Here is a 26,470-nt window from a genome sequence, read left to right on the forward strand (position 1 = left end):
TGATATCATCTTTGTGAGAGCAAACATTTACTGGAAGATATTGAAGTTCCAGATATCAAATGACTCATTTATTTGACAGATATCTAGTGAATAAAAGCTAATTGCCATCTGATTTCATGACACTCATATTTGCTTCTGTACTATCTTATTTGTCATTGAGTTCAAGGAATTACATTAGTTTTAACTGCTCTAACTGGTTAGTCTAATAAAAATATATATAAGCTTTTGAACAGATTGTCAAAACATTAGTTCTAACAAGTCATTTCTTTTTAGGTGCTAACAGGCATTAAAGCTGACAAAAACCAAGCCAATGATGGCCTTTCTTCTGCATTGCTTATCTTATATTTGGATTCAGCAAGAAATCTTCCAGTAAGTTATGTACTGATGATTCTCCCCTTGAATCATCCTTTTGGATGCTTCTATTTCCTTTTAGCACATTTTGCTTGAGAATGTGTTCCACTGCTTCTATGAATCACATTGTGCCACATGTTCTAACCTTGCTCGTGTTTTCATGTGCACACTGTTAAGTTACTTTGTGTGTCAGAAAAAAGGCAATGGGTTTTAATTTGATTTAGAAAGGTACATTTTGATTTTGATAGTTCTTTATTGATCTTCTTTATAGTATTAGTGTGTGATTTGATTTCTTGAATATGAGTAAACTTGTATGCCTAGAAAAACAAATACTGGATTTTCACTCATACAAGTGGGGAGTATGGCATTAATTTAGATCATGTAATGATCAGTCTTGTCTCAAGAAGACTGATAATGAAACATCTTTCCCTCTTATCATTAAAAAGGCAGTAGACTGGTAATGTTCCTTAGTTGGCTTATGTTTTCAGTTAGGGGCAGTGGATCAGTTAGTTTTGTTAAATTGTACTTTTGTATTTTAAAGGAGGATTCTATTGGAAGAGAAGAAGAGTTGGGGAGTGATAGTGGGGGGAAAGCATCAGTAAAACATGAAAAAACAATGAAAACTAAACATAAAGAAAAATTGATGATAGGTAAACAAAGAGCTAGCAATGATATTAATGATTAAAAGTTAAGTCTCAAATCCAAGCCATATACTTGTTGCATTCTAGCTTAAGTTGGATCTAATTAGGTAAAATATTTACTTTTTGTAGTTTCTAGAGTATAGAGTAGGCTGGGTGATGATGGCACTTGTGGGTTGAAAGAATGCTTCTAATTTTATATACTGTTAGAAATTTCTGATAGTATTTAAAACCTAAGTAAAATAGTCATTTTTAACTATAATTTTCTAAACTTAAAAAAATTTTTTCTGTAATTTCTATTAAAATGTTTTATGTGTAAACATTGTCATGGATATTAAGTTTTAAAGCAAAATTGTCATTTTCAAAATTTAAAACATGGAAAAGAAACCATGTTACATTAGATACAAAATGTATTCTCCTAAAATACATAATGAAAAATAACACATGCAATGCAACTTAGTGATTTTTTAGTTTACAGATGTAGCAATTAGATCTTCTTAGATGTACCATATTAATTGGAATAAATTTACTCCATTAAATGACTGTTTATACTTTGTTTCAACATACAGTTTCATCAGATCTGATCAAAAAAGAAACCTTATTTTATACATTTTTATACATAGCAGAGTTTATCATGTATTTTTATGCCTTTTAGCAAAATCTTATAATTGTCTATTAAGCTTCTAGTTTGCTTTTGAGGACAATTTTTTATAAATATTGGTGAATATTCAGCTAGAGAATTTTCCTTTTTTTTTTTAAACGAAAACGTGTGTGTGTGTGTGTGTGTGTGTGTGTGTGTGTGTGTGTAAATGTAGTTATATGCATACTTATATAAAGTTAAAATGGAGTCATACCACAACTTGTTACTCATACAAGTGCCTCAACTAGTTATCTTCTCTTGGGCTAGAGTTCTGATTCAGAGGGGAAAAAAAACCATAAGTGTGACATCTTCAATTTTGCTTTACTTTACCCCAAGAAGGCCTCCAATACTCCTTCACTCTAGTTGCTATCATAGTTTGATTCATAATGGTATTTTTTAAGTTTCCTTTTCTCTTTTTCATCTTCCCTTGAGCTTTTTAATATTTTATTAATGTATTTTTTGTGTATTTGCATATTTTGTATATTTTATCTTATATCAAAAGGAAGAAAATGTACTCTATATATCTATGCCTTCTAGAATGTTGGCTTCAATATTTTTTGGAGTCAACATGTGTAAATTATGTGATTTATTAAAATTGGGCTTTGTGAATTGTTTTCTGATAATAGAATCTTGCCATAGAGTTATCATTTCACTATAATTCTATTTCCATTTAAAACTCCAATTTGGCCATATTGGATGTTTAGAATGTACTCTGTATTTAAAAATAGTAATAATAATAATAGTAAGTTGAATGGGCCAAGTAGCTTCAATGTTAATGTAATTTATACAGTGTCAGATTGAAATTTGGAGAATGTTCACAAAGGACACTTTGTGCATGAAATATCATGGCTGACAGAGGCAAAGAATTTTTGGAAAATATTTACCTGCTAAATTATTGGCGTTTTAATAAGCTTGCTCACTAGGTCTTTCTGCCAGCTGTTGGGAATTCTTTGACTCTTTTTCTATACATTTTTATAATAGAAGGGCTTCTTGTGCATTCATTTTACCACAATCCATCACTCTTTGCTTTCTCCTTCCATTTTTCACCTTCTTAAGAGTATCTACGAGGGAAACTTTGGGTGTGGCTACTTAAAAGAGAGGAGAGCATCGGGACTAGTCTTTTGTGAAAATACTACCTCAGTCTATAGAGCCCTATTTGTGAGTTCTCTGGTGTTATACTTTTTCCTTTTTAATTGGAGACTGCTGGAGTGTGGACTGGTGCTTCTAAAGCAATCAACTTTGGCGGAATGACCAAGCATGCTTATTTGATTTCCTTGCATGGTTTCTCCTATTATGCATTTTGTTGTGCTACTTAAATTTTTTTTTTAATCTAACATTGGTAAGTATGTTACATCTTGTGATGAGAAGCACAAGCTGAGTGAATTCTTAAGAAGTCATAGATGTGGATTCCTAGCCTGATTTTTTTTGGGGGGGTATATAACAAAAGAAATCTTTGGAGGAATTTAAGTTTTATTAATTAAATTCTCCTTGTGATTACTTTTCAATTAAGATGTAAGGATGATTTTGAGTTTACAGCTGTCCTTTCCCTTTAGTCCAGTGCCCTGCACCAACAAAATAATTAATTTCAAATATCAAGCTAAGCTATGACTCTATATCCTTTTGCTCTATATTCTTCTAATGTAGTCAACTCTCAATTATTATTGACAACAGTGAAGGGGGGAATCACATATACTTTGCACAAAATAGTAATTGTAAGAGAATAATAGAAAACCAAAGATCACATCTCTCCCTGCCCCCCATTCTTAGTTTCTAACAAAGAAAACATACTGTTATTTACATCTCATCTCCTTTTTTCTCAAGTTCATATTCTGATGGAGTTGAAGAGATGTGTGGAGTTTTGATATTTCCCAAAATGGGTAGTTGAGAGTTCACTAACTTCTGATTCTGATGTAAATACTAGGTTCTTTGCCTCTTTCCCATAATCTTATCCTTTGATGATCTGATTCATTCAATTGATTTTTTTTTTCCATTGATGCTATATGTTTCCTTTCATTTTCTGGGAAAGCCACAGACAACTTACTCAATTCTCTCTCCCTCTCCCTCTCCTCCCTTCTCCCTCCCCTTTCTCTCTCCCCATTCTCTACTCCCCCCTCCAAAAAAAAATTCTAACTGTAAGACTCTTTGAGTATTTAATGAATGAATCTTGAAATTCATTTGACCCTTGAACTGCATGTTCATGGTAATTCAGGTGAATGGGAAACCTTACACTATGTGAAAGCATTTTCATATGCATTGTTTTATTTGAATCTTATAACAACTATGTTAGGAAAAACAAGTAGACAAGGAAATTGAGGGCTGATTGTAGTTAAGTGACATTTTCTCAAACTAGTCAGTGAAGAGCCATGATTTAAAGCCATGTCAACTAAAAACAATAATAACAAACCTTAAAATATAGGATACTGCAAAAATCAAATATGTTGAAAAGATGGATATATCATGTTGGATATATCCCAGTGTTTTTCTTAGATTATTCTCAATTATTTTCTCCTGTGAGAATAATTTAAAGAAATAATTTCTTACCATTTATATGATTTTTTGCTTTCTTTGCAAGTTTGTTAAAGTCAGTTTCATGTCACAATTTCTACTGAAGAATTACAGTAGTGTCTTATTGGAAAGGAAGTTTGCCCTAAATGGAATTGTTAACAATTATTAGCAATGAAAGTTCACGATTGTATCAGAGCCTCAAGAAGTTTTTGATTCTTAAATGTATCAGTGGATTTATAACTATTGCACTTTGAATATGCTTTAGATCATTGTACAAACTTTTCCATTTCCAAGATCTCTATTACTACTAGCTTCCTTCTGCAAAATGCATTCTGTGATATAAGAATTTCTTATGTGGGAATCACTTACCTTTATACTCATTGCTCTTAGAAGTTCATTTTGAATTCCTTTTTGACCAGTCCACTAAGATTTAATATTAATTTAATATGAAAGTTTTGCAGCAGCAGATGCTGCCAACTAGCACATGTCAGTGATCCTTGTAATTTTTCACACTTATACATCACAGTATATAAAATGAAATAGTTTTCTGCTATATGAATTCTTTAAATTCATAATTCTGTATATCTGACATATTTAAGATGAATGATCTGTGTAGATTAGTCAGAAGTTTCATTTATTACTAACGCATATTGCACTTTTACTTTTGTAAGCTAAGCTGAGTCCTTAATATCTTTGCATCTGATTATATTGATCACTATTTTCCATAGAGGCTAGCTTGGGAGAAATGTTTCTAAATTTTGCAAGCTGAAAAACATAATAGGGCTTTTCAGTTGTTAATGTCTCAATAATTGGAGTTAGTCAAAGAAAGACCAAATTATCTAAGTTCTTTCAGATTGCCATAGTTGTTGAAGATTGATTGCTTAGTTACCTTCAATTAGTATAAATGGATTTACTAGAATGAAAATTATGGTTTGATAGTTTGGAATTAATTGCAAACAAAATGATAAGTTTGCACATAATAAAAAGAAATGAGCAGTTTAAATCATTTTAAAAATGTGAAAATAATGGGTGACAAAACCCACCTTTAAAGAGGAGGAAGCATTTTGATCATGATCATTTAAGTTCTAGATAGTCGGAAATGAAACTCAAAATTAGAATTTGCAAGCTATAAGGTGTCTTCTGGTCCAGTCTCCTCATTTTTGTTAGGTAAAAAAACTAAAGCTTTTCAAATTCTGGATATCATGTATTTATTCAAAGTCACATAGTTACTTGGGATAGAATTAAATTTGAGAGACCCTCTGGGACAGCTCTCTCCAGGCCAATCCTTTTTTCCTTAAATGAAATTGGATTGCCTTCTTGATTATAGTTTTTGAAATGTCTCAAATAGGATTAATTTGGGAGGTGATTCTAGGCCTTTAAAAAAGCAAGATACCATTTAATCATTTCATATTTTTTCTTAGTTTTGAGGAAACTTGTTCTTTTTTTCCCTTCAGAGCAGTTGGGATTCATAGTTTAGTTAACTTTTTACTTTACCATAGTTGGTGCAAACAAGGGCTAGGACTAGGACAAAAAATAGCTTATGAAACCTGGCCTAAAACCTTATTGATAGGTTGGCAGTAGTGTTGTTGCTCTTTAATACAAAACAAAAAGTAGAGTACAAAAAAAAGACATATGAGAGGACAGTTATCATTTCAGAATATTTGCTGATTAAATATTGTTCTTGTGCTTCAAAAAATGTGAACAAATGGCTTTTTTATTGTTTGCTTTTTTAATTTAGTTTTTTTCAGTGGTGGACTTCTCATTTTTATTTTTAAATTTTGGGTTCCCATTTTTGTGTCATTAACCTAACATGAGCTCCTCATTGCATGTTGTATTAACCCTTGGTATATTCATTTTCTTCTGACTTGAAAGAGTAATCCATTAGAATATAACCATGATGGCTTGAAGAAGGCTGCAGTTCAGAAAGCTTTAAAGGTAAACTAATACAGTTTTCCATTTAGGTTACAAAGTTAACTCAAACATGTTGAAAAAGATGAACCTTTTAGTTTCCATTCAAACTATTTAATCTCTTATTTTATAGTTGACATAATTAAACATACCATACTTTTTACTTTCAAGGGTTAGTGATCAAGAGCATTTAAATCAACTTGATAGAAAAATATAAACATTTGTACAGAATTGCAGATTCTACTAGTTAATTAGAAGTTACCTAGTTTTAGCAACTATCTGACCAATGATCCTCCATCTTCAAAGTAATGTTATCTCTTACAAGAATCCATCTAGCCTCCACATCAAAGGCCCTTGTGAAGAAGTAGTACTATCTCCTAACAACCCAGGCCACTTTGGCATAATTTTAATGGTAGAGAATTTTGTCTGCCTTTTTGCAACTTTTATCTGTCATTCCTAGTTTTTTCTCTAACACTAAGCAGACTAAGGTCAACCTCTGTTTATATGAGAACTCTTTAAATATATTTTCATATCTTTTATCCCATAGGGAGTATCAGATGTAAGTCAACTGGTTCATGTTCCTGTTTTAATTGTTTTAAATTTGTCAAAATGACTAAATATTCTATTTAAACCTTACCAAATTTAGAATATCATTTAGTAATTTTATCAACCAACTTTATATGAACACTGAAAGATCATTTTTTCCAACATGTTTAGTTAACAAGCTAATAAGATCCATCTTTGAATCTATAGTTGTGTCTTTTGATAATGTTTCATGGTAGCTTTTCTTGGGAAGCTTTAAATATTCATTCAATGAGGTATATTGAAAACTGAGCTCCACTCTTGAAAAGGCAAAATTTTGAAATTCTGTTTGATAGGAGTGTCTCTGCTCTTGATGTTGTTGATCAACTTTATTGTTTTCCACTGGTTAAAAACAAAACAAAACTATTTTTGTTGTCAATTTTTGGAAGATGCTAAATGTTTATATGTAGATACTGAAAAAAAGCAGTCTATTCCCATTCTGTATTCTTCCCTTTCTCTTCCCCTCAAGAAAATTCTGCCACCAAAGCTATGCATTCAATAAGTATTTATTTATATATCTACAAAAATCAATTTAAATTTGAGTATTGTGGATAATCAGAAATCTGCTTCATATAGTACATAAAAAGCAATTGCTTAATTGTTGATTTGCTAGTGAACTGAAAGAAGTAATAACTGGAGCCAAATTGGATTAAAAATTAATGACATTGAATATCAGACTTCTGCGTTCTATTGGATAATAGTGAACTCATTCTTGCATTGTCAGGTTAGTTTTAACTGGTAAGCTGCCTATATTTTTAGAAGTGCATTACTTCTATAGATTATGGTGTATTTAATAAGCAGTTATACTCAAATACATCAATGTAGATTAAACTGAAATTTCCCCCTAAACCAAGTACTTTTGATGACCTTTGTGTCATATTTAATGCAATTAGCTAGATTTTCTGAGGTTAGTTCTAGAATAGTGCAACTAGAAAGAACTTTTTGTGACCTTATGTGTTATAATTAATTTTTACTAACAGTTGTTTAATTCATGTTTAACTATGTTAGTCTCTTGTGGGGCTGAGTTCTAAATAAACCTCATTTTTGTGCATTTTTGTATTTTGTATTTTCTTGTCAGCTGCTTTTGTTAAAGTTTAATTTTTCACTCTGTTTTCTTATTTCTGAAGTTACTGTTGGTTAGTATTTAAGTTTTTTTAAGATGAAAAGTGATTTGAAAATGCCATTTATTCTTCCTGTTAGACTACTAAACAGCTGATAAGCATGATTCAGTATTTAGATAATTTGGTAAAATGTAGGAATGTGTCTGTGATACCTTGAAATTTTTCTTCTATTTATACCAAAGGAACATTTTGATTACTTTAGTATATTTATACTTATATATTTAGTATTATTATACTAATTTAAATATTTCATTTGGTTCTCTAGGTTGTGCTTATTTCATATTTTGTTTTCCATTTTCATCCATTCTTCTTTATTCATTTTGTCTCCTTAACGCCATGCTAGCTTTAAAAACAATAATGTATCTTAAAGAATGAGCAAGATTATATTTTAAATTGCTTTTTAAAAGGAAAAAACCAGTCTAAACTGTAAATGAACAACCATTTTGTTCTTCATTTACATCACAGATATTATGGCTTTGAACTTTGTTTAGGAATTGTCCTCTGGCTGATTTGTTCTTGTGTGATGTCCATAATGTAAACATTAGGAAGTAATAGAAATGCACAAGGACCAATGAGAAAAAAAAAGAATTTGTAAGTGAAAGGTTAGCATTTTTAACAAGAATAAAAAATGACAACCATGGCTAACCTATTTTAAAATTAATTTTTTTATCATTATTGTTATTGTTGTTATTAGTCCGGGAAGAAAATAAACAGCAATCCTAATCCTCTAGTTCAAATATCAGTTGGACACAAGGCCCAGGAGAGCAAGGTAAGATATTTTCATTTAGCATATTTTCATTCAACCGTTAGGGAAGCCTTTATTTCATGCCCATTATATGATAAGCACTGGCAATATTAAAAACAAATATAATATGGTTTTGTCTCTCAAAATGATGAAATCCTGATAGAAAGGATACACCCTGGACATAGATAAGTAGAAGGTAGGTAGGACTGCTCTGGTTATTTATTCAGTGTACAGAGTTTCTCACTGGGAAGAGCTCTTTCTACCAAGGAAAATCTGGATTTTTCTGTAGCTAAAAGTCAATGAATTGACATGGACTGATTTCAGAAAAACCTGGAAAGACTTATCTAAAATGAGGCTGAGTGAAGTGAGCAGAGCGAGATCATTGAATACACTAACAACAAGATTATGTGATTATCAACTATGAGAGACAGCTCTTCTCAGTAATCTAGTGATTCAAGACAGTTCCAATAGATTTGGCATGGAAAATACCATTTGCATCCAGAGAGAGAGCTATGGAGACTAAATGCAGATTGAAGCATAGTATTTTCTCCTGACTTTTCCCTTTAATTCTGATTTTTTTTCACAATGACTTATATGGAAATATGGTTAAAATGATTGCACATGTATCAGATTGCTTGCTGTCTTGGGGAGGAGGGTAAGGAAAGTAGGGAGAAAAATATTAGAATCCAAAGTCTTAAAAAAACGAATATTGAAAACTATCTTTAAATGTGGTTGGAAAAATAAGATACTATTGAAATATTTTTTTTTAAAGTTATCTTGGGGCACCAGGTAAAGAAATCTCCTCAAGATCTCATAGCTAGTATGTATTTAAAGTGGAATTTTAATCTAGATCTTCCTAATACTGAAGCTGGATTTTATCCACTATGCTGTTGTGTTTCCTTGTACCTAAAAATTAATTAATACAAAAATTTATTCATACAACATAAATATAAAGTAATAAGGTGAGGTTAGCAACTGAGGGAATCATGAAAAGCCTCTGATAGAAGGTAGTTCTAGTTCTGACTTTGGAAGGGCACTAGGATCCCACAAAGTTCAACTGAAGAAAGTACATTTCAGATATGGGGGCCAGCCTGTGAAAAAGCTGTAGTTTAAGGTAACAGGTAAGCTGCTTAGACAATGAGATATCTTAGGCGAGTAGAAATGTAGCTGTAGAATCTGCCCTGGAAGATAGACTAAAGTTAGATTACAAAGGGTTTTTTAAAATGCCAGGATGAAGAGTTTGTATTTCATCTGAGTAGTATGTGAGAGTTTTCTATGCTAATGTAGTTAGCTTTAGAGTTAAATTGTCATATTGTAAGAGGGTAGTTTTAAAGTTGACAAGATAGTATGTTATGTTGTGTCTATTTAATACAGTATTAAACATGGTACTCCCCTTATACATCTTCCCCCCCAGTAATCACAGATTAATATATAATCTCGTAGGTGTACAGTGGCATTGAGCTGAAAAAAAAAATGGAATCAATTCAGCATTAAAAAACACATATATATTTATGTTGTTTTTTTTTAAGAAAAAAATTCTGATATTTATCATTTATGATTAAAGGGCATATTATGGTTATTTTAGTGTTACCTGTTTCTGACCAATAAAGTCATAGTAACAATTTTTAAATCATGTTGACTGATCTTTTTTAATGCATAGAATTTATCAGTTAAGTAATTCATGTTGATATCCTGTGTGTTGTATTAATGCTGTGCAATCAGTGAAAAGACACTATTTTGTTTGACATCAATTATCTATACTTAATCTCTTAAAGAAGTTAAGAAACTCTGAAAAAGATACTGGCATTTGCACTTAAATGATTTCCATGATGTCCTGAAATAATTCTGAAAGTTTAAAAATGTATCATTTAATTTTGTTTATCAAGTTCAGTAACTGAAAAATCATTTTTAATATTCTATAATTGATCTATGGCTACTCCTTTCAGATTCGATATAAAACCAATGAACCTGTGTGGGAAGAAAACTTCACCTTCTTCATTCACAATCCCAAACGTCAAGACCTTGAAGTTGAGGTATTTCCCATTCAATTTACATGGTGATTTGTGATGATGGCACCACAAATTATTGTTGAATATGGTGATACATTTGTAATTCCTCCTGCTGGAGACTCGAAGACTGTTGGATCACTTGAGTTCAGGAGTTCTGATTTGTCGTGTACTAAGTTGATAGGTTGTCCATATTAAATGATTCATAAATGATAAATGACTTATCAATGTGATAAGTCTCTGAGAATGAAGGACCACCATATTGCCTAGAAACTGGTGAACCAGGTCATGTCAGAAGTGGAAGAGGTCAGAACTCCTGTGTTGTGATATGTAAATAAAATTAGACCTAGGAGAGACCTGTGCCGTTGCAGTGAAGATCACTTGGGTAGAAGAGACAGGGACTTGTTTTATCTGTACAAATTGTAATGATCTAGATATAAACTTCATGAATTATAAAAAAGAAAAGTTTTCCCACTACAAATGTATATTTATTGTATTATTTATCCATTTTGCTCACATGTTAATTCTAATGTTTGGGTACTGCATGTTTTCAAAGGGTTTAAAAGAATTCCTTTTTTGACCTCTAATAAAGATTTGGATAGTCTATCAACTCTCAGCAGGGGAGTCTCTTATAGCCATAAAAGTACTTAAATGACATACTAGTTTTCTGAAAAACAGATGTTTATTTAATGTCTTAATAAAGACCTTCAATATTATTCTGATCAGTTATGGAAGGCTACAACTAAATAAAATGAATTTTATCATTTTCTTCATTTACCTATAGTTTTCCTTCCCTTTCCCCTTCCCCTTCCCTCATTACCCAGTAGGTCTGGAATATGTATTTGCTTTTTTATTTTATTTCCTGTAGGTCAAGGATGAACAGCATCAGTGTTCTTTGGGGAACCTGAAAATTCCTCTCAGCCAGCTACTGGCAAGTGATGACTTGACTATGAATCAACGGTTCCAGCTCAGTAATTCCGGGCCAAACAGCACTATAAAAATGAAGATTGCCCTTAGGGTATTTATATCTTTGAAATCAATGTTGTATGGAATAGGAACTTTAAAGAATTGCTGTAAGGATATTTTTGGGGGTTTCCATCTAAATATACTAGACCAATTAATATTTCCAAAACTTGTGTAGGTTGTTTGAACAACTTAAATAAATATGTTGTCATAGTTTGTATTTACACATTAGGTGGAAACTGAAAATCAAATCAATGTTTATTAAATATTTCCTATGTTTTAGGAACTGCCCTAGATGTTAGCATTACAGACAAAATTGAAATAATTCCTCTTCTCAAGAAGCTTATGCTCTATCAAAAGAGATGATGGTGTGTGTGTGTGTGTGTGTGTGTGTAGTGTTATATACACAATTTATAACAAAAAAATTAAGATAATTAAATATAAGGCATAAGACAGGGCATTAACAGTTGGAGGAACTGGAAAAAGGTATCTTGTAAAAGGTTATCCTTGAGCTGTAGGTTGAAGAAAGTTAGATACTCTTTGAGGCAGAAGTGAGAGAAGACAGATTCCAGAGAAGAGATTACAGTCATAGGGGATGGCAGTGAGAAGAGATATGGAATGCATTGTGTGAGGAAAAAGTAGTCTGCTTTGGCTGAACAAACGATTGGAGGCAGGTTGTAAAAAGCTTTAAAAACCAAACTAGACTTTGTATATTTTTTTTCCTAGAGCCAATAAACTGAAATTTATTGAGCAAGAGAGTGACATGTTCACACTTTTGCTATAGAAAAACACTTTGGTAACTGTGTCGTAGAGTATGGATTGGAGTTGTAAGAAGTTTATAGTAAGAAGACCATTGAGTTCTTCAAGTGAGAAATGCTGAAAAGCTTGAAATAAGGTAATAGCTGTATGAGTAGAGAGAAAGGTAGAAATGGCAAGGTTTAGCAACTGATGTGTTGTGAGGAATCTAGGATGACATCAAGATAGAGGTTGAGATTCAAAAATGATGAATTCACAAGTAACCAGGAAGAGATATGAAATAATAATGAACTCTATTTTGAACATGTTGATGTGTTGAGATGTATTTTACCTGCATATACATATATATATGCATTTTTTGTGTGAATATAGATTTTTCATATGTATAAAAGTTACTAACAGTTTTCATTCAAATAGAGGATATTAGGTTAATTTTCAAATAAAAAGGATCTTTGATGGCACAGTACCTGAAAATTCATTGAATCAGAGCCATAAAGTCAAGATTTATTCTGGAGGATAATATTGGAGAGATTTTCTGAAAGAAATTTATTAACTTGATGCAAACACTAGGAGACTGGTTATATGTTATGTGTTGGATAGAAAGTCATGTAAATGTTGCATTTTTAGGTAGCAGGAGCAAATCTACTACTTACCTAGAAAAGAATTTCAGATGGAGGTAGTGTTGAATGATTAATTGTTAAAAAGAAAAAAGAAAAAAAAAGCACATTGAGCACAAATTGTCATCCAGAAACATGTGAAAGTGATGAAATCAAAGAAAGGAAATTGCTCCAGAGAAAAAAGAAAAGATGTCATGGAGAAAGGAGAATCTTTGGGGACAACTTGAAAAAAAAAAAACTTTGAAAAAGAGAATGAGAAACTAGGTTCTGATTCCAAAAAAGAATATATTTTTTAAATTTGTATTTTAAAGGGAGGGAATAGAAATAATGAAGATAATTTTATAATCCAAGTTAATGATGCATCAGCAGATTTTGAAAGTAAATAGTATATTGAAAAAAGTTTGCAAGGGTTCCAGATGAGAGAAAATAAAAGATATAGAATTGAGCCATGACTCTGGCAATGGAGATCATAGAGTAGTAGATTCAGGATAAATTACTAAAGAGGGAAAAAGAGAAATATTTGGTAGTAGATTGCATTTGTACATCAAAAATCACAAAGTACTCACATTGGGATTGCATCAACCCCTTGACAGTTTTAGTTATCTATAACAGTACTTCATCCTTTTCTTCCTTTAATACAAAGACTTAATGTAGAGGTCAGTGAAGAGGGAGCATTTTAATTAAACTATGAAAGACTAAGAATGACAAAGTTATTAGAACAAATGTATGTAGAGAAAAGAGAAAAGTGCTTTAAAGTATAACAAAATTTAGTAAAATTCCAATGGTAGAGGCAGCTAAATAGTTCAGTGGATAAATTACTGAACTTGGAATCAATTCAGATGTGGCCCCAGGCACTTAATAGATTTGTGACTTTGGAAAAGTCACTTAAGCGGAGAATATTCCTGCTGCAAAAGGAGTAAAAATACAAACTAGTAATTTCTTTTAAAAGGTCTTCTATGAAACTTTAAAAGTTTGTAAATAGTTACAAATATGGCTCTTTTCTCTTTATTTTTGTCTTTCTTTGAGGTCACCACAATCCTATAAGTTTAAGCCTTCATAGCTGCCTACTATTTTTCATTCTCCTTCCTTCATTCTCCATATCCAGTGAGTTTACGTATCACTGATTATTTCCTTATAATCTCTCTCAGCTCTGTCCCCATCTCTTCACATACACAGTATGTCACCACCCTTGTTGATGCCTTTATCACTTCTTGTTTAGACAACTGCAATAACTTAAAATTAGCCGTCTTCCTTCTTCCCCTTCTCTAGTCAGTTCTCTGTACACCACCCCAAATAATCTTCCTAGAGAACATTTCTGATCCTGCTACTCTCCCCATTCAAGAATCTTCATTGTCTATCAATACTCCAGGGTGACAAATTTTCTATTTGCCATTTAAATTCCTTCAGAAACATTGGTTTCTGTATCTTTCCAGATTTATTTCATATTATTCTTCCTCATGCATTGCTCTCCCGCTCTTTTGTTCCCTGAGCCCATCTTAATATCTCCCACCTCTGAGCTTTTGTATATTATACTATACCAGGAATGCAACACATTTTTTTCTTAGCAGCCTTTATTCTCTCAAGATTTAGGTGCCACTTCCCACCTGTAGCCTTTCTTGATCCACCTAATTGATAGTGATTTCCCCTTCCTGAAATAATTCTGATTAATTTTTATATACTTTGTTTCAACTTATTTCTGTACATGTTGCATCTTGTATATACAGTATAAATCCCGTGAGGGTAATGACTTGTATTTTTGTCTTTGTATCCCCAGTACTAAGCACAGTGCCTGTTATATAATAGGCCTTACAGAAAAGTTTGAGTTGAATTACTGGAATTTTTCCACCTTGGAATTTTGCTTTCTACTTAATTAGGTGCTATATCTTGAAAAACAAGAAAGGTCTCCAGATCATCAACATTCAGCCCAAGTGAAGAGACCCTCTGTTTCCAAAGAAGGGAGGAAAACATCTGTCAAATCTCATGTCACTGCACCTACAGCTTCTGATTCCAGCAAAATGGTCTCAGCTTCACCAGTACCTGACAATACAAGAAAGACTGATGTGGATGAAAAAAGTCAACCTCCCAATGCTAGTCCTCAGTGGCCATCTGATCTCAGCCAAAGTTCCTCCAGCCTCCACACCTCCAATGTTACCTCTTCCCCGAGTCACCTTTCCATCAAAGAGCCCACCCCCAGCATAGCATCGGACATCTCACTGCCCATTGCCACACAGGAACTACGGCAAAGACTTCGACAGCTTGAAAAGTAGAGTCTCCATTCTGATTTTTTTTTGTCATTGGAAAGAAGGCTTTTCCCATTAGTTTATTTAGTGTTGTTTATATTTCCAAGATAATTCATTACTATAAAGTTATAAATTGTCTAGGCAAAATCTTATAGAAGAAGAAATACTAATATTGGAAGGTAATAGAAGGAAATATGGAAAATTTTTTTCTAATGATATAAAACAGGGGCATAAGGATGTAATGAAAACATTGAGAACTCATTTGAATTTTGTAAATAAGCATTATAAAGTTGATTAAAGAAATGAAGTTTTTAAAACTATCATGCAACTTTTGAAGTTTATGACAAAATAGATATAGCCACTTCTCACTTCGATCATCTCTGGGAGGGAAATGTCAATTGAAGCTGATTTTAAGAGAACAAGTTAAAACATTAGATGACATGAACTGAACTATAGTTTTTGAGTAACGCTGAAATTAAAGTTAACTTTTCCTAAGAATCAAGTAATTAATATATTAAAATAATAGAATAGATTTCAGGAATAGGAAAGAAGAAATGGGAGTAAGGGTTAGCAAAGGTGCTAATAAAAGTATCATGATAGCTAATCAGAGATTACTATGAAATCTGAAAAGCTGGAATACAAATTTGTATTTTACAGGTATGAAAAAATTTGTTGTTGAGGTCCTTTTTCTTCCTTAAATGTCTAACTCTTTTTTTTTCCCCCAGTTAATAATGTTTACATCGTTTTAAAAGCTATGATAAAGTGAATGTTGTTAATTTTCATTACATAAGCAGGAAAAATCAGCAGTTATCATAAGTTTAAGGTATCATAAGCTTCTCAGTGGAAGGAATTAAAATTGACCTTTGAAAATTCTCTTCACAACATTATAAATAAACCCATTTAACATCAGAATTACAAGAAAAAAGGGAGAATCAGGGAATACTTTCCTATTATCTTAGTGTGGTTATTGAAAAGAGTAATGGCTCTGGAAACTCTTTTTAGGTACCTGTTTCTTCTCAGGCAATTGTGATCTTAACCTGACAAGTCCTTTGTTTGGGATTTATACTGAGTTGATTTAATTATGTTTCTCAAAGCTGATTATGGGGTTTGTCTTAATCATTGTCATTTCTCTTCCTTGCTGCCTCCTCTATGACAATTTCTCCTCCTAATTGACCTCATTTCAGAATGTCCAATTGGTAACCAATTTATGTCTTGTTGCTTAATGCTATATAAGCAGCAAGATTGTTTTATTTTGAAGTTTACTTCCAAGTGGGGGGAAAAAAAAATCTGACATTTTGAGCAGTAGAGAGGTGTGAATATACAATTAATATTTACATTATTCCCCAAAACTTGCCTAAAACTTTCTTGGTACAAATTTCCCTATTGTGTTTATAGTTTCTTAATAATTCTTATGACATTATATTTCTTAATTGCAACAGGATATTTTTTTACTGAATGAAAATAATTAGTTAATATATCTTTATTATTTTAGATTTTATGTGAAATGTTGATTAGGAATGATTAATTTCTCTCTTTTTTTTTTTTAATAGTGGAACAACATTGGGGCAATCTCCCCTAGGACAGATTCAGTTGACAATACGTCATAGTTCACAAAGAAACAAACTTATTGTGGTTGTGCATTCCTGTAGGTGAGCATTATTTATTCTAGGCCATGTTTATAAGGTTTTTTTAAATAACATATCATTTAAGGCAGTTTAAATACTAGACAATTTATTATTATATTTGAAAAGATTCATCTAAATTTAATTTTCTTATGTCAGAATCATTCAAAGTAGTACATAAGAAATTTTCTTAGTAGAACAATATAACATCACTATTAATATTAATTTTCCATATTCTACATAAGATATATAAAATTCACTTCAAAAAGCATATGTAAACATAGTTGTTCCCACTAAAGATATTTAATGAGATAAATATTTAATAAGTATAGAGATAAACAAAATATTTAATCTATTAAATATGAGATAAAATAGTTGAGCAAATATTCTGATTTTTTTTTGCTGTTGGAAAGAAGGCTTCTCCCACTAGTTTATTTAGTGTTATTTATATTTCCAAGATAATTCATTACTATAAAATTATAAATTGTCTAGGCAAAATCTTATAGAAGAAGAAATACTAATATTGGAAGGTAATAGAAGGAAATGTGGAAGACTTTTTTCTAATGATATAAAAGAGGGGCATAGGGACATAATGAAAACATTATGAACTCATTTTAATTTTGTAAATAAGCATTATAAAGTCGGTTAAAGAAATGACAATATTGGCTCTGTAATATAAACATGATAAACTCGAGGAATTAATAAAGTTCAGACTTAAAATAATCAAGACTTAACAAAGATTTTTGCTAAATGAATCAGTTTGAACCAACAAATTATCTATTAGTATACATAGCTATTTTGTGCTTGACAATGTGCTACTTATTTTTTTATAGGATCTAGATAAATTATTTTTGAGGCATTTATGATCTTAAATTCTAAAATATTTTTGTTTTATGTTACAGAAATCTCATTGCCTTTTCTGAGGATGGCTCTGATCCATATGTCCGAATGTATTTACTTCCAGACAAGAGAAGATCAGGAAGAAGAAAAACACATGTATCAAAGAAAACATTAAATCCAGTCTTCGATCAAAGGTATATTCTTATTGTCTTACAACTATTAATAAGTGAATTTGCTTTCTCACAATATTCCTATAAGTTTGTAGAAGTTGTATCCCTGTTTTTATAGCTGGAGACACTGATGATTTCCTCAGAGGATTTATACAAGGTCACACAGTAAGTATTGGAGCAAGGTTATAAACTCATGCCTAATATTTTCCCAGACCATTCTTAGTGTTTTCCTGTTATATTGTTATCACCTTTGTACAGGAGGACTGAAAACTCTTATTTTGATGCATAGTCTGCATTACCAGACTAAAAAACTAAAGACTTGCTTCTTGTTCAGCCATATCACTAGCTAGTGGTGTGACTGTGGTTTAATTTCTCTGAGGCACCATTTTTCTCATTTGTATGAAGAGAAATTAGTTATATGGCATTTAAAATAATATATAGTTACATCCTATAGTTTACATCCTTTCCTGCCCTTCTCTCTCCCCCTTTCCCTTTCTTCTCATATAAAACTAGATTCTGATCTATAGTTAAGAGATTTTTTTTTATATTTATTTACACATTTTCCTTTTATAGATATTTTACTTTATTGTTGGACTTTGATTGTCATAATTTTATTGGACATTTTTTTTATTTATGTTTTTAAAACACATACTAACAGCACAATAGGCAATTATTTGGAGGGGAAATGGTCTGAATGATTACTTTAAGCCATAAATAGTGTCACAACAGAAAGTCTGTTATTAAAAATCCAATTAATTGTGATTTTTTATTACTAATAGATATAATTACTCTTATAAACATAGTAATCCAGGAGAAAAAATTGAATAATTCTTATACACTTTCTCACAGATACATATATATTTGGCATCTCATTCTAAACTCCTCTGTTAAATGAAAAAATAGGTATTGAGGATAGACATATGGAGAAAGGGTAGCAATTAAAATGTAGTTAATTGTAGTTTGATTTTACTTCAAAAATTAAATGATGTCAACTTTTGTTAATTTCCATTTATAACAGCCATCTGATTTATATTCCTTTTATAAATAGGCTTTTTAAAACCAAAGTTAAAAGAAACAGTGGCTTTGTTTATTCTCATCCTCATAGTGTATTTTGGAGACAATGCCTCTTTTGTGAAGTCTTTTTCATTTCTATAGCATAAAATTACTTTTGGGTATCACAAGACTAAAACTTTAAAAAAAAATTTTAAATAAGTTAGAAATATTAAAAGTAGCCTAGAATTTAGGGTTAACGTTGCCTATTACTTCTTCCAAAATGATAGTCCTTTGCCTTTAACATTTAAAATTGTGAGTTGTCATTATATTACTCATGAAGCTACCCATAAACAGAATTTTTGACTTAGTTACAATACCTTAGCAACCCCTCATTTGTGTCTGCCAATTGAAACTAGGCTTCTAAATTTCTATTTATAGACCATGAAATAAAAATGCCTAACAGTTAAGTTTTATGGTTTAAAAAAAAAAAAAAAAAAAGCTAAAATTTGGGAAACCATTTTAAATTGAAACATCAAGATTTAAGGGATTGATTTCCTCCCCCCCCTTCCCCCATGGTAAAATTAAGGGGATGCAAATAACATCTTCATCCTTGTTAGCTTTGATTTCAGTGTTTCCTTACCAGAAGTGCAAAGGAGAACGTTGGATGTAGCTGTCAAGAACAGTGGTGGTTTCTTGTCCAAAGACAAAGGGCTTCTGGGCAAAGTAAGTTTTTTTGCAAAAAATCAACATTTTCAACTGTCTCTTCTCTCTGAAAACTAAACTCATCAAGAAGATCATTTAAAAGTTATTTTAATATCAGTTCAAAGATGGTCTGTGACATAACAAAGAAGTCCTGATATTCAGTTCTTTTTGAGAAAGAAAGGACTGGATTGTACAGCTCTATTCTGCAACCACTGGAGTACATGTTGCATACTGAGGATATTCAGCAATGCATTTTTAATACTCCTTTTCCATATTCCTGCTACTGGCTGGGTTGTCTCACTGATATTATAAACTTTAGGAAATAGCAGAAGGGATGAGTTTTATTTTTGTATAGTATTTGGAGATAAAGGATGAATTTAGGAGAGGTTGAAATGGATAGAAAAGTGAAGTTTTACATTATACATCTCGTTGATGGTAATCGGTTGTTTATTTGTAAAGATAAAAAGTTTTAAATTGCACTAAAACTTTTAGGACACCATGTATAAGCTTATAGACAATGTGCCAGGAATGGCAGCAGTCATTTCTGGATTATCTGCAACAATCATAAAAATCTTAAGCATTAACTAGCTTAAAATGGCACTAAGACTTTTGGGACATCTTGCATAGGAACTTGAATTCAAGAATGTTGGTTGTGGAAAGAAATTAATAGAATATGATTTCTAGGGGGGAAAACAGGTGAAGCAAAAATGAATATTAACAGAAAGAAGAAAACTCTAGGATTTATAGATTGAGGGAAAGGTGTGTAAGAAATGCAGAAATGAAAACTGAATAGGGAATGTTTCTTTGCTACCCTCTCCAATAATGATGAATGACTTGGCCTTTATCATTTTTCTTTCAGTTGTTAGTATCTTTGGCCTCTGAGGATCTTGCCAAAGGCTGGACCCAGTGGTAAGTAGGACTTGGTGTTAATACATATTTGTTGATTTGTTACAGTTAACAAAATTAACTCTAAATATATTTCAATAAATCTTTATGCATTTTCTCAGGTATGATTTGACAGAAGATGGTACAAGACCCCAGGCTATAAACTAGATCCTCTTTCGACATGAAGAATTTCTCCTTGAGTATTGTACTTAGCCAATCTTTATACACTTTGAATGCATCATTTTCACAGATGTTTCAATATTATTTTTATAGTTTTATGTATTTAGTTATTACACACCCCAAAGGTTTTATAAATTTTAACACATTGACATTTTTTGCAGATTTAGCCAGTTTTATTGTTAAATTTCATGTTTTAATTTAGTCTAATATTTTGCCTATTATTACAACGTGCAATAGAGTGTTAGAATGACGTGTTAAATGGAAACATTTGTCATTTGTGTCTTTTAGAAAATGAATATATATGCGTTATTACTGCCTTGTTTTGTATATCACCAAGGCATACTATGCCATGTAAATAGACTATTTTTTTATAATCTCTTCATGCTGGTTTGAAGTCAGATGAAAATGGATGAAGGGAATATATATATATATTTTCTTCAAGTTCATATTAAATTCTATGACAAATAATCCTTTTATTTGGCCTTTGCAGCAAAATGGTCTCAGTGACTTAGTTTTTTAAAAGAAAAAAAAACTGAAATTAGTGTGTTTTTTGCCTGTTGTGGCTACTAAAGTATACAAAATATTAACATTAAGTTCTATTATTGAGAAGTCATGACTCTTATAAACAAAGTGTTTTTAGTACTATGAAATATAAGTGTTATATTTGAAAAGACGACTGTCATCCTCCCTAAATCATCAAATCTCGGCTTTCTTACATAGAAATGAAGACATTTGCAGTATAATGTTTTGAATTTATTTTTAGTTGCCTGTTTATTGTAACTTATTCATGTAATCTAAAAAAATATATATATATATTTATATACATACATTTATATATGTATACACATTATCTTTCTTAAAAGATAACAAGTAAAGCAATTTTCCATGTTAGAAATTAGAATTCAAAAGTAAATGCTCATAAATCATTAATTTTCATTGTTCTAACAGTTTATTTAAAAAAAAATTATAAACCTAGCAATGAAAAGCTGAGAATGTATATTGTGAAATGTTGAATTCAAAGGTGATTTTTTTTTTCTTGACCCTTACTTCAGTGAAGTGAAAAACTTGCTTTTAATGACAGTTTGTCCTGAGTTTATACCATATGTCAGACATAATAACCATTAAATTGAGACATCATTGCATTCTGCTGCTATGTAGAGGTTACCAGCATGACCAAAGGGGATTTAACATAGCTGTAGAGTTGTGACTAATAGCAGCTATTGACTATAACACAGTTTCGTTAGTTTGGGTCAGGAACATTGTTATACACAAAATTTAGAAGCCTCTTTTAAAGACTTTGAAAGCATATTTCACACACAGGGACCTGCTTATAAGTGGAGGAATATGCTCTGCACTTCATATACAAAAGTATTTACCTAGTTTAAAAGTAAAATATTTTTAGTCAAGTGACACAAATGATTTCATTACTTGTCAGACTATGTTAAGATTATGTAATAAATACTTTTAAAAACAGCTTTATAATGAACTCAAGTTTCATCAAACTCAACAACTTATGACAGCTCACATGACCAAACATACCAAAGTGCCTGTTGTGGATATTAGATTCCAGAACCTTCTAATTTAATGTCACTTTTAGTTAATTAAAAAATACTTTGATTCCTGAGGTCTACTTATAGTGGAAGTCAATTATCTTCACTAATTATTTTCACTCTGATAAAAATGATAGTGCCACAGTGAAGTGAAATAATCATGTTACCTTTAAATGACATTTCACTGGAAGACCTCATCATTAACAGGCTCCGATGTGGATATGTATTGTGTTGGTGACCATTTCAGAAGAGTGTGTTTATATATTCCGTATATATACATATATGTGTGTATATATATGTGTGTGTATATATATAATATATATCTCGCAGTCCTAAAGCATGAGAAAGAGCTATATATTAATCTGTTAAAATCTAGTTTGTCTATCCATGATTTACTGAATACCATCTTTTTACAGTGAGTTAGATTGCTGGGCCTCCAGCACGGCTTGAAAGAAGGAAGGAAAATGCAACACTTTTAACGTTATAGTCATCTGTATTAAAGTTCTGGAACAAAGGAATTTTAAATAGAGTTATTTGCTTCTTTACCTAAAAAAATGCATATCTATCTATATATGTGTATGTATAATTATGTTTTTCCTTTTTGGGACTAAGTGCTTTGTTAGTTTATTTAGGACAATGCAAATGCAACTAGAAGGGGAGAAAAACATCAAGTGAGAGAGAAACAAAAGACAATAGTAAAGCAGTCTGGCAATGCTAAATTTAGTAGCCTAGTCCCAGAGCCTGATTATGTGAGGCACAATTCCTGTTGCTGTTAGTCAAGTACTAATTTAGTGAAGTTGCTATCACCAAGGAGTTTGACTCCTAATTGCTGTGAGAATTGACCCTGTATTTGTATAGTACGAGAATTCCAGTACCTGTCCTTAGTCTTTCTTTAAAAGAAAAAGATGACAGCTTAAGGTGGATGTTGTAGCATCATAAAAACAGTGATAAGATTGGGAACAAAAGGGAAGTGATCTACTATGAAATACTGAAAGATTAACTTATGGGGCTGATCATGAAGACTAGATTGTTAGAAACACATTTTCAATAGTGGGAAAAAATTCAATTTTTATTGATTTTTGATTTTTAATACATGTGTAAAGTGAATAATGAGGATTTAACAGTTATTATTTTGAGCCAAAAAGGAAAAAAAAAATCTACTTAAATGAATTTCAAACAGCAATTCTGGATAGTTTGTACATGTGGATTGTATATCCTGTGCCTTAACGTATAAAGTGCAAAGTATTGTTGTCTTCAATGTTTCAAAAAATTAAAGGTAATTTTTTTTTTGCTGTACATATCACCATTTATATTTTATGCTATGAAAATTTCTACAAAAATTCTCTTGCTTTGGTGAGAAGGGCTTTAAAATTAAATTTTTAAAAAATATCAGTGAAAGTGTACTTCAAATGTGATGCAATGTAACACTTGTAATTTGGATTAAATAAAGTTGTTCTTTTTGGTATAATTCCTTCTATTTCAGAGTTGCAAGAATCTGTAAAATTGGAAATCAGTGAAGAGGGACTTTTTTATTATAGGTTATCCTTTTTTGCTTAATTTTCATGACAGTGCATGTATTTATTCAATAAACAATTCATATGGTGGATGGTTAATGACTTTTATTTTCTCTAATCTTTGTCCTAAAATAAAACTTTAAAATTAATCTAGATGACCCAAAGGATGGTTAGTTTATCACATTGAGAATTTTCTGTAAATTGTCTTTTCACAACGGCATGAAAGAAATAATTTCAACTCTTCCGCTTTATTTTTTTCTTGATTTAATTCCTTTTTACCTAGAGTTAAACCAAATATTGGGAACAGAGAAGAATTCTCTTAAATATGACCTCAGCCTTTTCAGTGAATATACAGTAATTGGCTTCCACTCAATCTGAAGACAAAAGTTCAAATAAATGATGATAATCAAAGATTGGAGGAAACAAAATGGAAAATTGGACATTTAGTTTTTTTAATGAGAACAGTGGCTGAAGAGTTAAGCAATTCAATTTATTTAAGTTGTTTGGAAACCATTACATAGTGCAATCCACTGGAAAGACTTAAGATCCAGTTTAGACAACCATCTTTTTGAATCTTGCTTAGAAGCTGAGAAAACAAATAGATGGTTAAATCCTTTACTTTGGTGTGACCAGATAAGTGAACCTAACTCTGTGCATTGTTATTAGCTCAAAAAGCACAATGAATTTATCTTTTCTCATTTAACAAGTCACTTTTTCAGTTAACTCCTGGACTATCTACATATTTGTTACTGAAGACCAAAGAATATATAAATGTGTGTGTATATATACATATATAGCATACTAGAAATACCATTATAATTATACCCAAAATGTCTGTCTTTGCCTCTTCTTTTCTTCAAAATAGGAGGAGTTAGTTAAATCAGGGTGGTTATCAAAAAGGAATATAATTTGGTTATTTTTAGCCATTCCAGTTATTGCTAAATAACAGGTTTGATCTTTATGAATTGGAGTTCTAATTTCTTCTACTTTCAGGACTGATTCATTAAATTAGAATTAACTATAAAATTTTTTCATAAATGGTTAGCCTGCTGCCTCTAAGAAGAAAACTTTTTTAAAAAAATAATATTTTGATTTTTCTAAATACATGCAAAGATAGTTTCCAATATTCACCTTTGCAAAACCTTGTATTTCAAATTTTTCTCCCTCTCCCCCACTCTCCACTCCCCGCTTTCCCCTCAGCACCCTTCTCTCCTCCCCATCCCACCCCAAGATAGTAAGCAATCAGTTATAGGTTAAACATGTGCAATACTTCTAAACATATTTCCATATTCATCACACTGCACAAGAAAAATCAGAAGGGGAAAAAAAACAAGCAAACAAAAAGGTGAAAATAACTGTGCTTTCAGTTCAGTCTCCATAGTTTTCTCTCTTGAGTGTGAATGGCACTTTCCATCCCAAGTCTGTTGGAATTGCCTTGCATTACCTTGTACTGTTGGAAAGAGCCAAGTCCATCACAGTTGATAATCACATAATCTTGTTATCAAATACAATGTTCTCTTAATATTGCTCACTTCATTTAGCATCAGTTCATGAAAATCTTTCCAGGCTTTTCTGAAATCAATTTACTCCATTATTTTTTATAGAACAATATTCCATTTCACACATATGCCATAACTTATTCAGCTCTTCCCCAACTAACGGACATCCACCTAATTTCCAATTCATTGCCACTATAAAAGCTGCTATAAATGTTTTTGCACATGGATGTCCTTTTCCCTCTTTTATGATATCTTTGAGATATAGATCCAGTAGAGACTCTACTGGATCAAAGGGTATGCAGTTTTATAGCCCTTTGGACCTAATTCCAAATTGTACTCCTGAATGGTTGGATCATCTTACAACTCTACCAACGATGCATTGGTGTCCCAGTTTTCCCACATCTGCAATGTTTATCATTATCTTAAAGCTATTTTCAAGTACTTTTTAAGTACCTGGAAAATCTGATATAATTCTCTGCTATAGTTATAATAGATTTATAGATTCTATATTCTAGGTTACTGTAAACAAATAAAGGTTATAATCTATTTCATTTAAGTTGAGAATCATCAAGTCATCTATTTATGGATTATCCACAACATTTTTATTTCTACATTTCTTGCCTTTCAATCAACATTTTTCATAAGGAAAATTGTTAGTGTTAGCAAAATGATTAGAATACCAAATCTATAAGAAGGAGAATCATTTTCAAAAGAAGTTGTGTTCAGAAGAGACTTGGGTACAGATTTCACCTTTGATAATGTAGATACATCATCATAGATAAGTTACAACATCTCTGAACTAAGTATTTTAGTTTTCTTCATCTTTTTTGGTGAGGAATGTTGTTCTGCCATTTTTTTCAATTGTGTCCAGCTCTTCATGATTCCACTTGGGATCTCTCTTAGGAGAGATACTGGAGAGGTTTGTCATTTCCTTCTTTAGCTCATTTGATAATAGATGAGGAAACTGAGGCAGAAAGTTAATGAATTGTCCAGGGTTATTTCAGTTATTTCAAAGCCAGATTTGAACTGATGAAGATCTTCCTAATTCCAGGCCTAATGTTCCATCCACTGTAGCATTTATCCACCTTTGAGTATTATTAGAGACTACACCAAGGTCCAGCACTGTCTTTAGGCAAGTAAGATGGTATTAATGTTTCATGTACCTCCAAGACTACTTAATAGCTGTCCTAATACCATATATACACAAACACTAAAGCAACATCATCCAATTTCCTAACCTTTTAGTGCAAAAGGTCTTTCACATTCCTGAACATATTTTTTATTTCTCAGTCCAATCCATTCTTTATTCAGCAAAGTGATCTTCCTGACCATGTTGTACATCCTATCCCTCTCCCAAACATTGATTTGACTGCAATGGCTTCCAAATATCAGTAGCATAAAATTAAAATCCTCATGCTTTGAAAGTTCTTCAAAGCCCTGGCC

The 26,470-nt window shown here is 31.5% G+C and overlaps 1 protein-coding gene across 4 annotated transcripts in view; it reads left to right on the forward strand.

Moving 5' to 3' along the window:
- ESYT2 (extended synaptotagmin 2) overlaps positions 1 to 23,618 on the forward strand; it is a 107,433-nt gene extending 83,815 nt beyond the window's left edge. Inside the window, exons 13-24 of one of the 4 annotated variants that reach the window (XM_051962819.1) lie at positions 274 to 369; positions 2,686 to 2,787; positions 6,007 to 6,069; positions 8,440 to 8,514; positions 10,437 to 10,523; positions 11,365 to 11,514; positions 14,707 to 15,095; positions 16,623 to 16,721; positions 17,597 to 17,728; positions 19,315 to 19,420; positions 20,259 to 20,308; positions 20,407 to 23,618. In XM_051962819.1, coding sequence (XP_051818779.1) covers positions 274 to 369; positions 2,686 to 2,787; positions 6,007 to 6,069; positions 8,440 to 8,514; positions 10,437 to 10,523; positions 11,365 to 11,514; positions 14,707 to 15,095; positions 16,623 to 16,721; positions 17,597 to 17,728; positions 19,315 to 19,420; positions 20,259 to 20,308; positions 20,407 to 20,452 — 1,395 coding nt within the window. In that variant the 3' untranslated portion in view covers positions 20,453 to 23,618. The remainder of the gene's footprint in view (positions 1 to 273; positions 370 to 2,685; positions 2,788 to 6,006; positions 6,070 to 8,439; positions 8,515 to 10,436; positions 10,524 to 11,364; positions 11,515 to 14,706; positions 15,096 to 16,622; positions 16,722 to 17,596; positions 17,729 to 19,314; positions 19,421 to 20,258; positions 20,309 to 20,406) is intronic. The other 3 variants (XM_051962820.1, XM_051962821.1, XM_051962822.1) reach the window with 3 other exon arrangements.
- Positions 23,619 to 26,470: the final 2,852 nt, after the last annotated feature.

This window comes from Antechinus flavipes, chromosome 5 (assembly GCF_016432865.1).
Source record: "Antechinus flavipes isolate AdamAnt ecotype Samford, QLD, Australia chromosome 5, AdamAnt_v2, whole genome shotgun sequence".
NCBI lineage: Eukaryota > Metazoa > Chordata > Mammalia > Dasyuromorphia > Dasyuridae > Antechinus > Antechinus flavipes.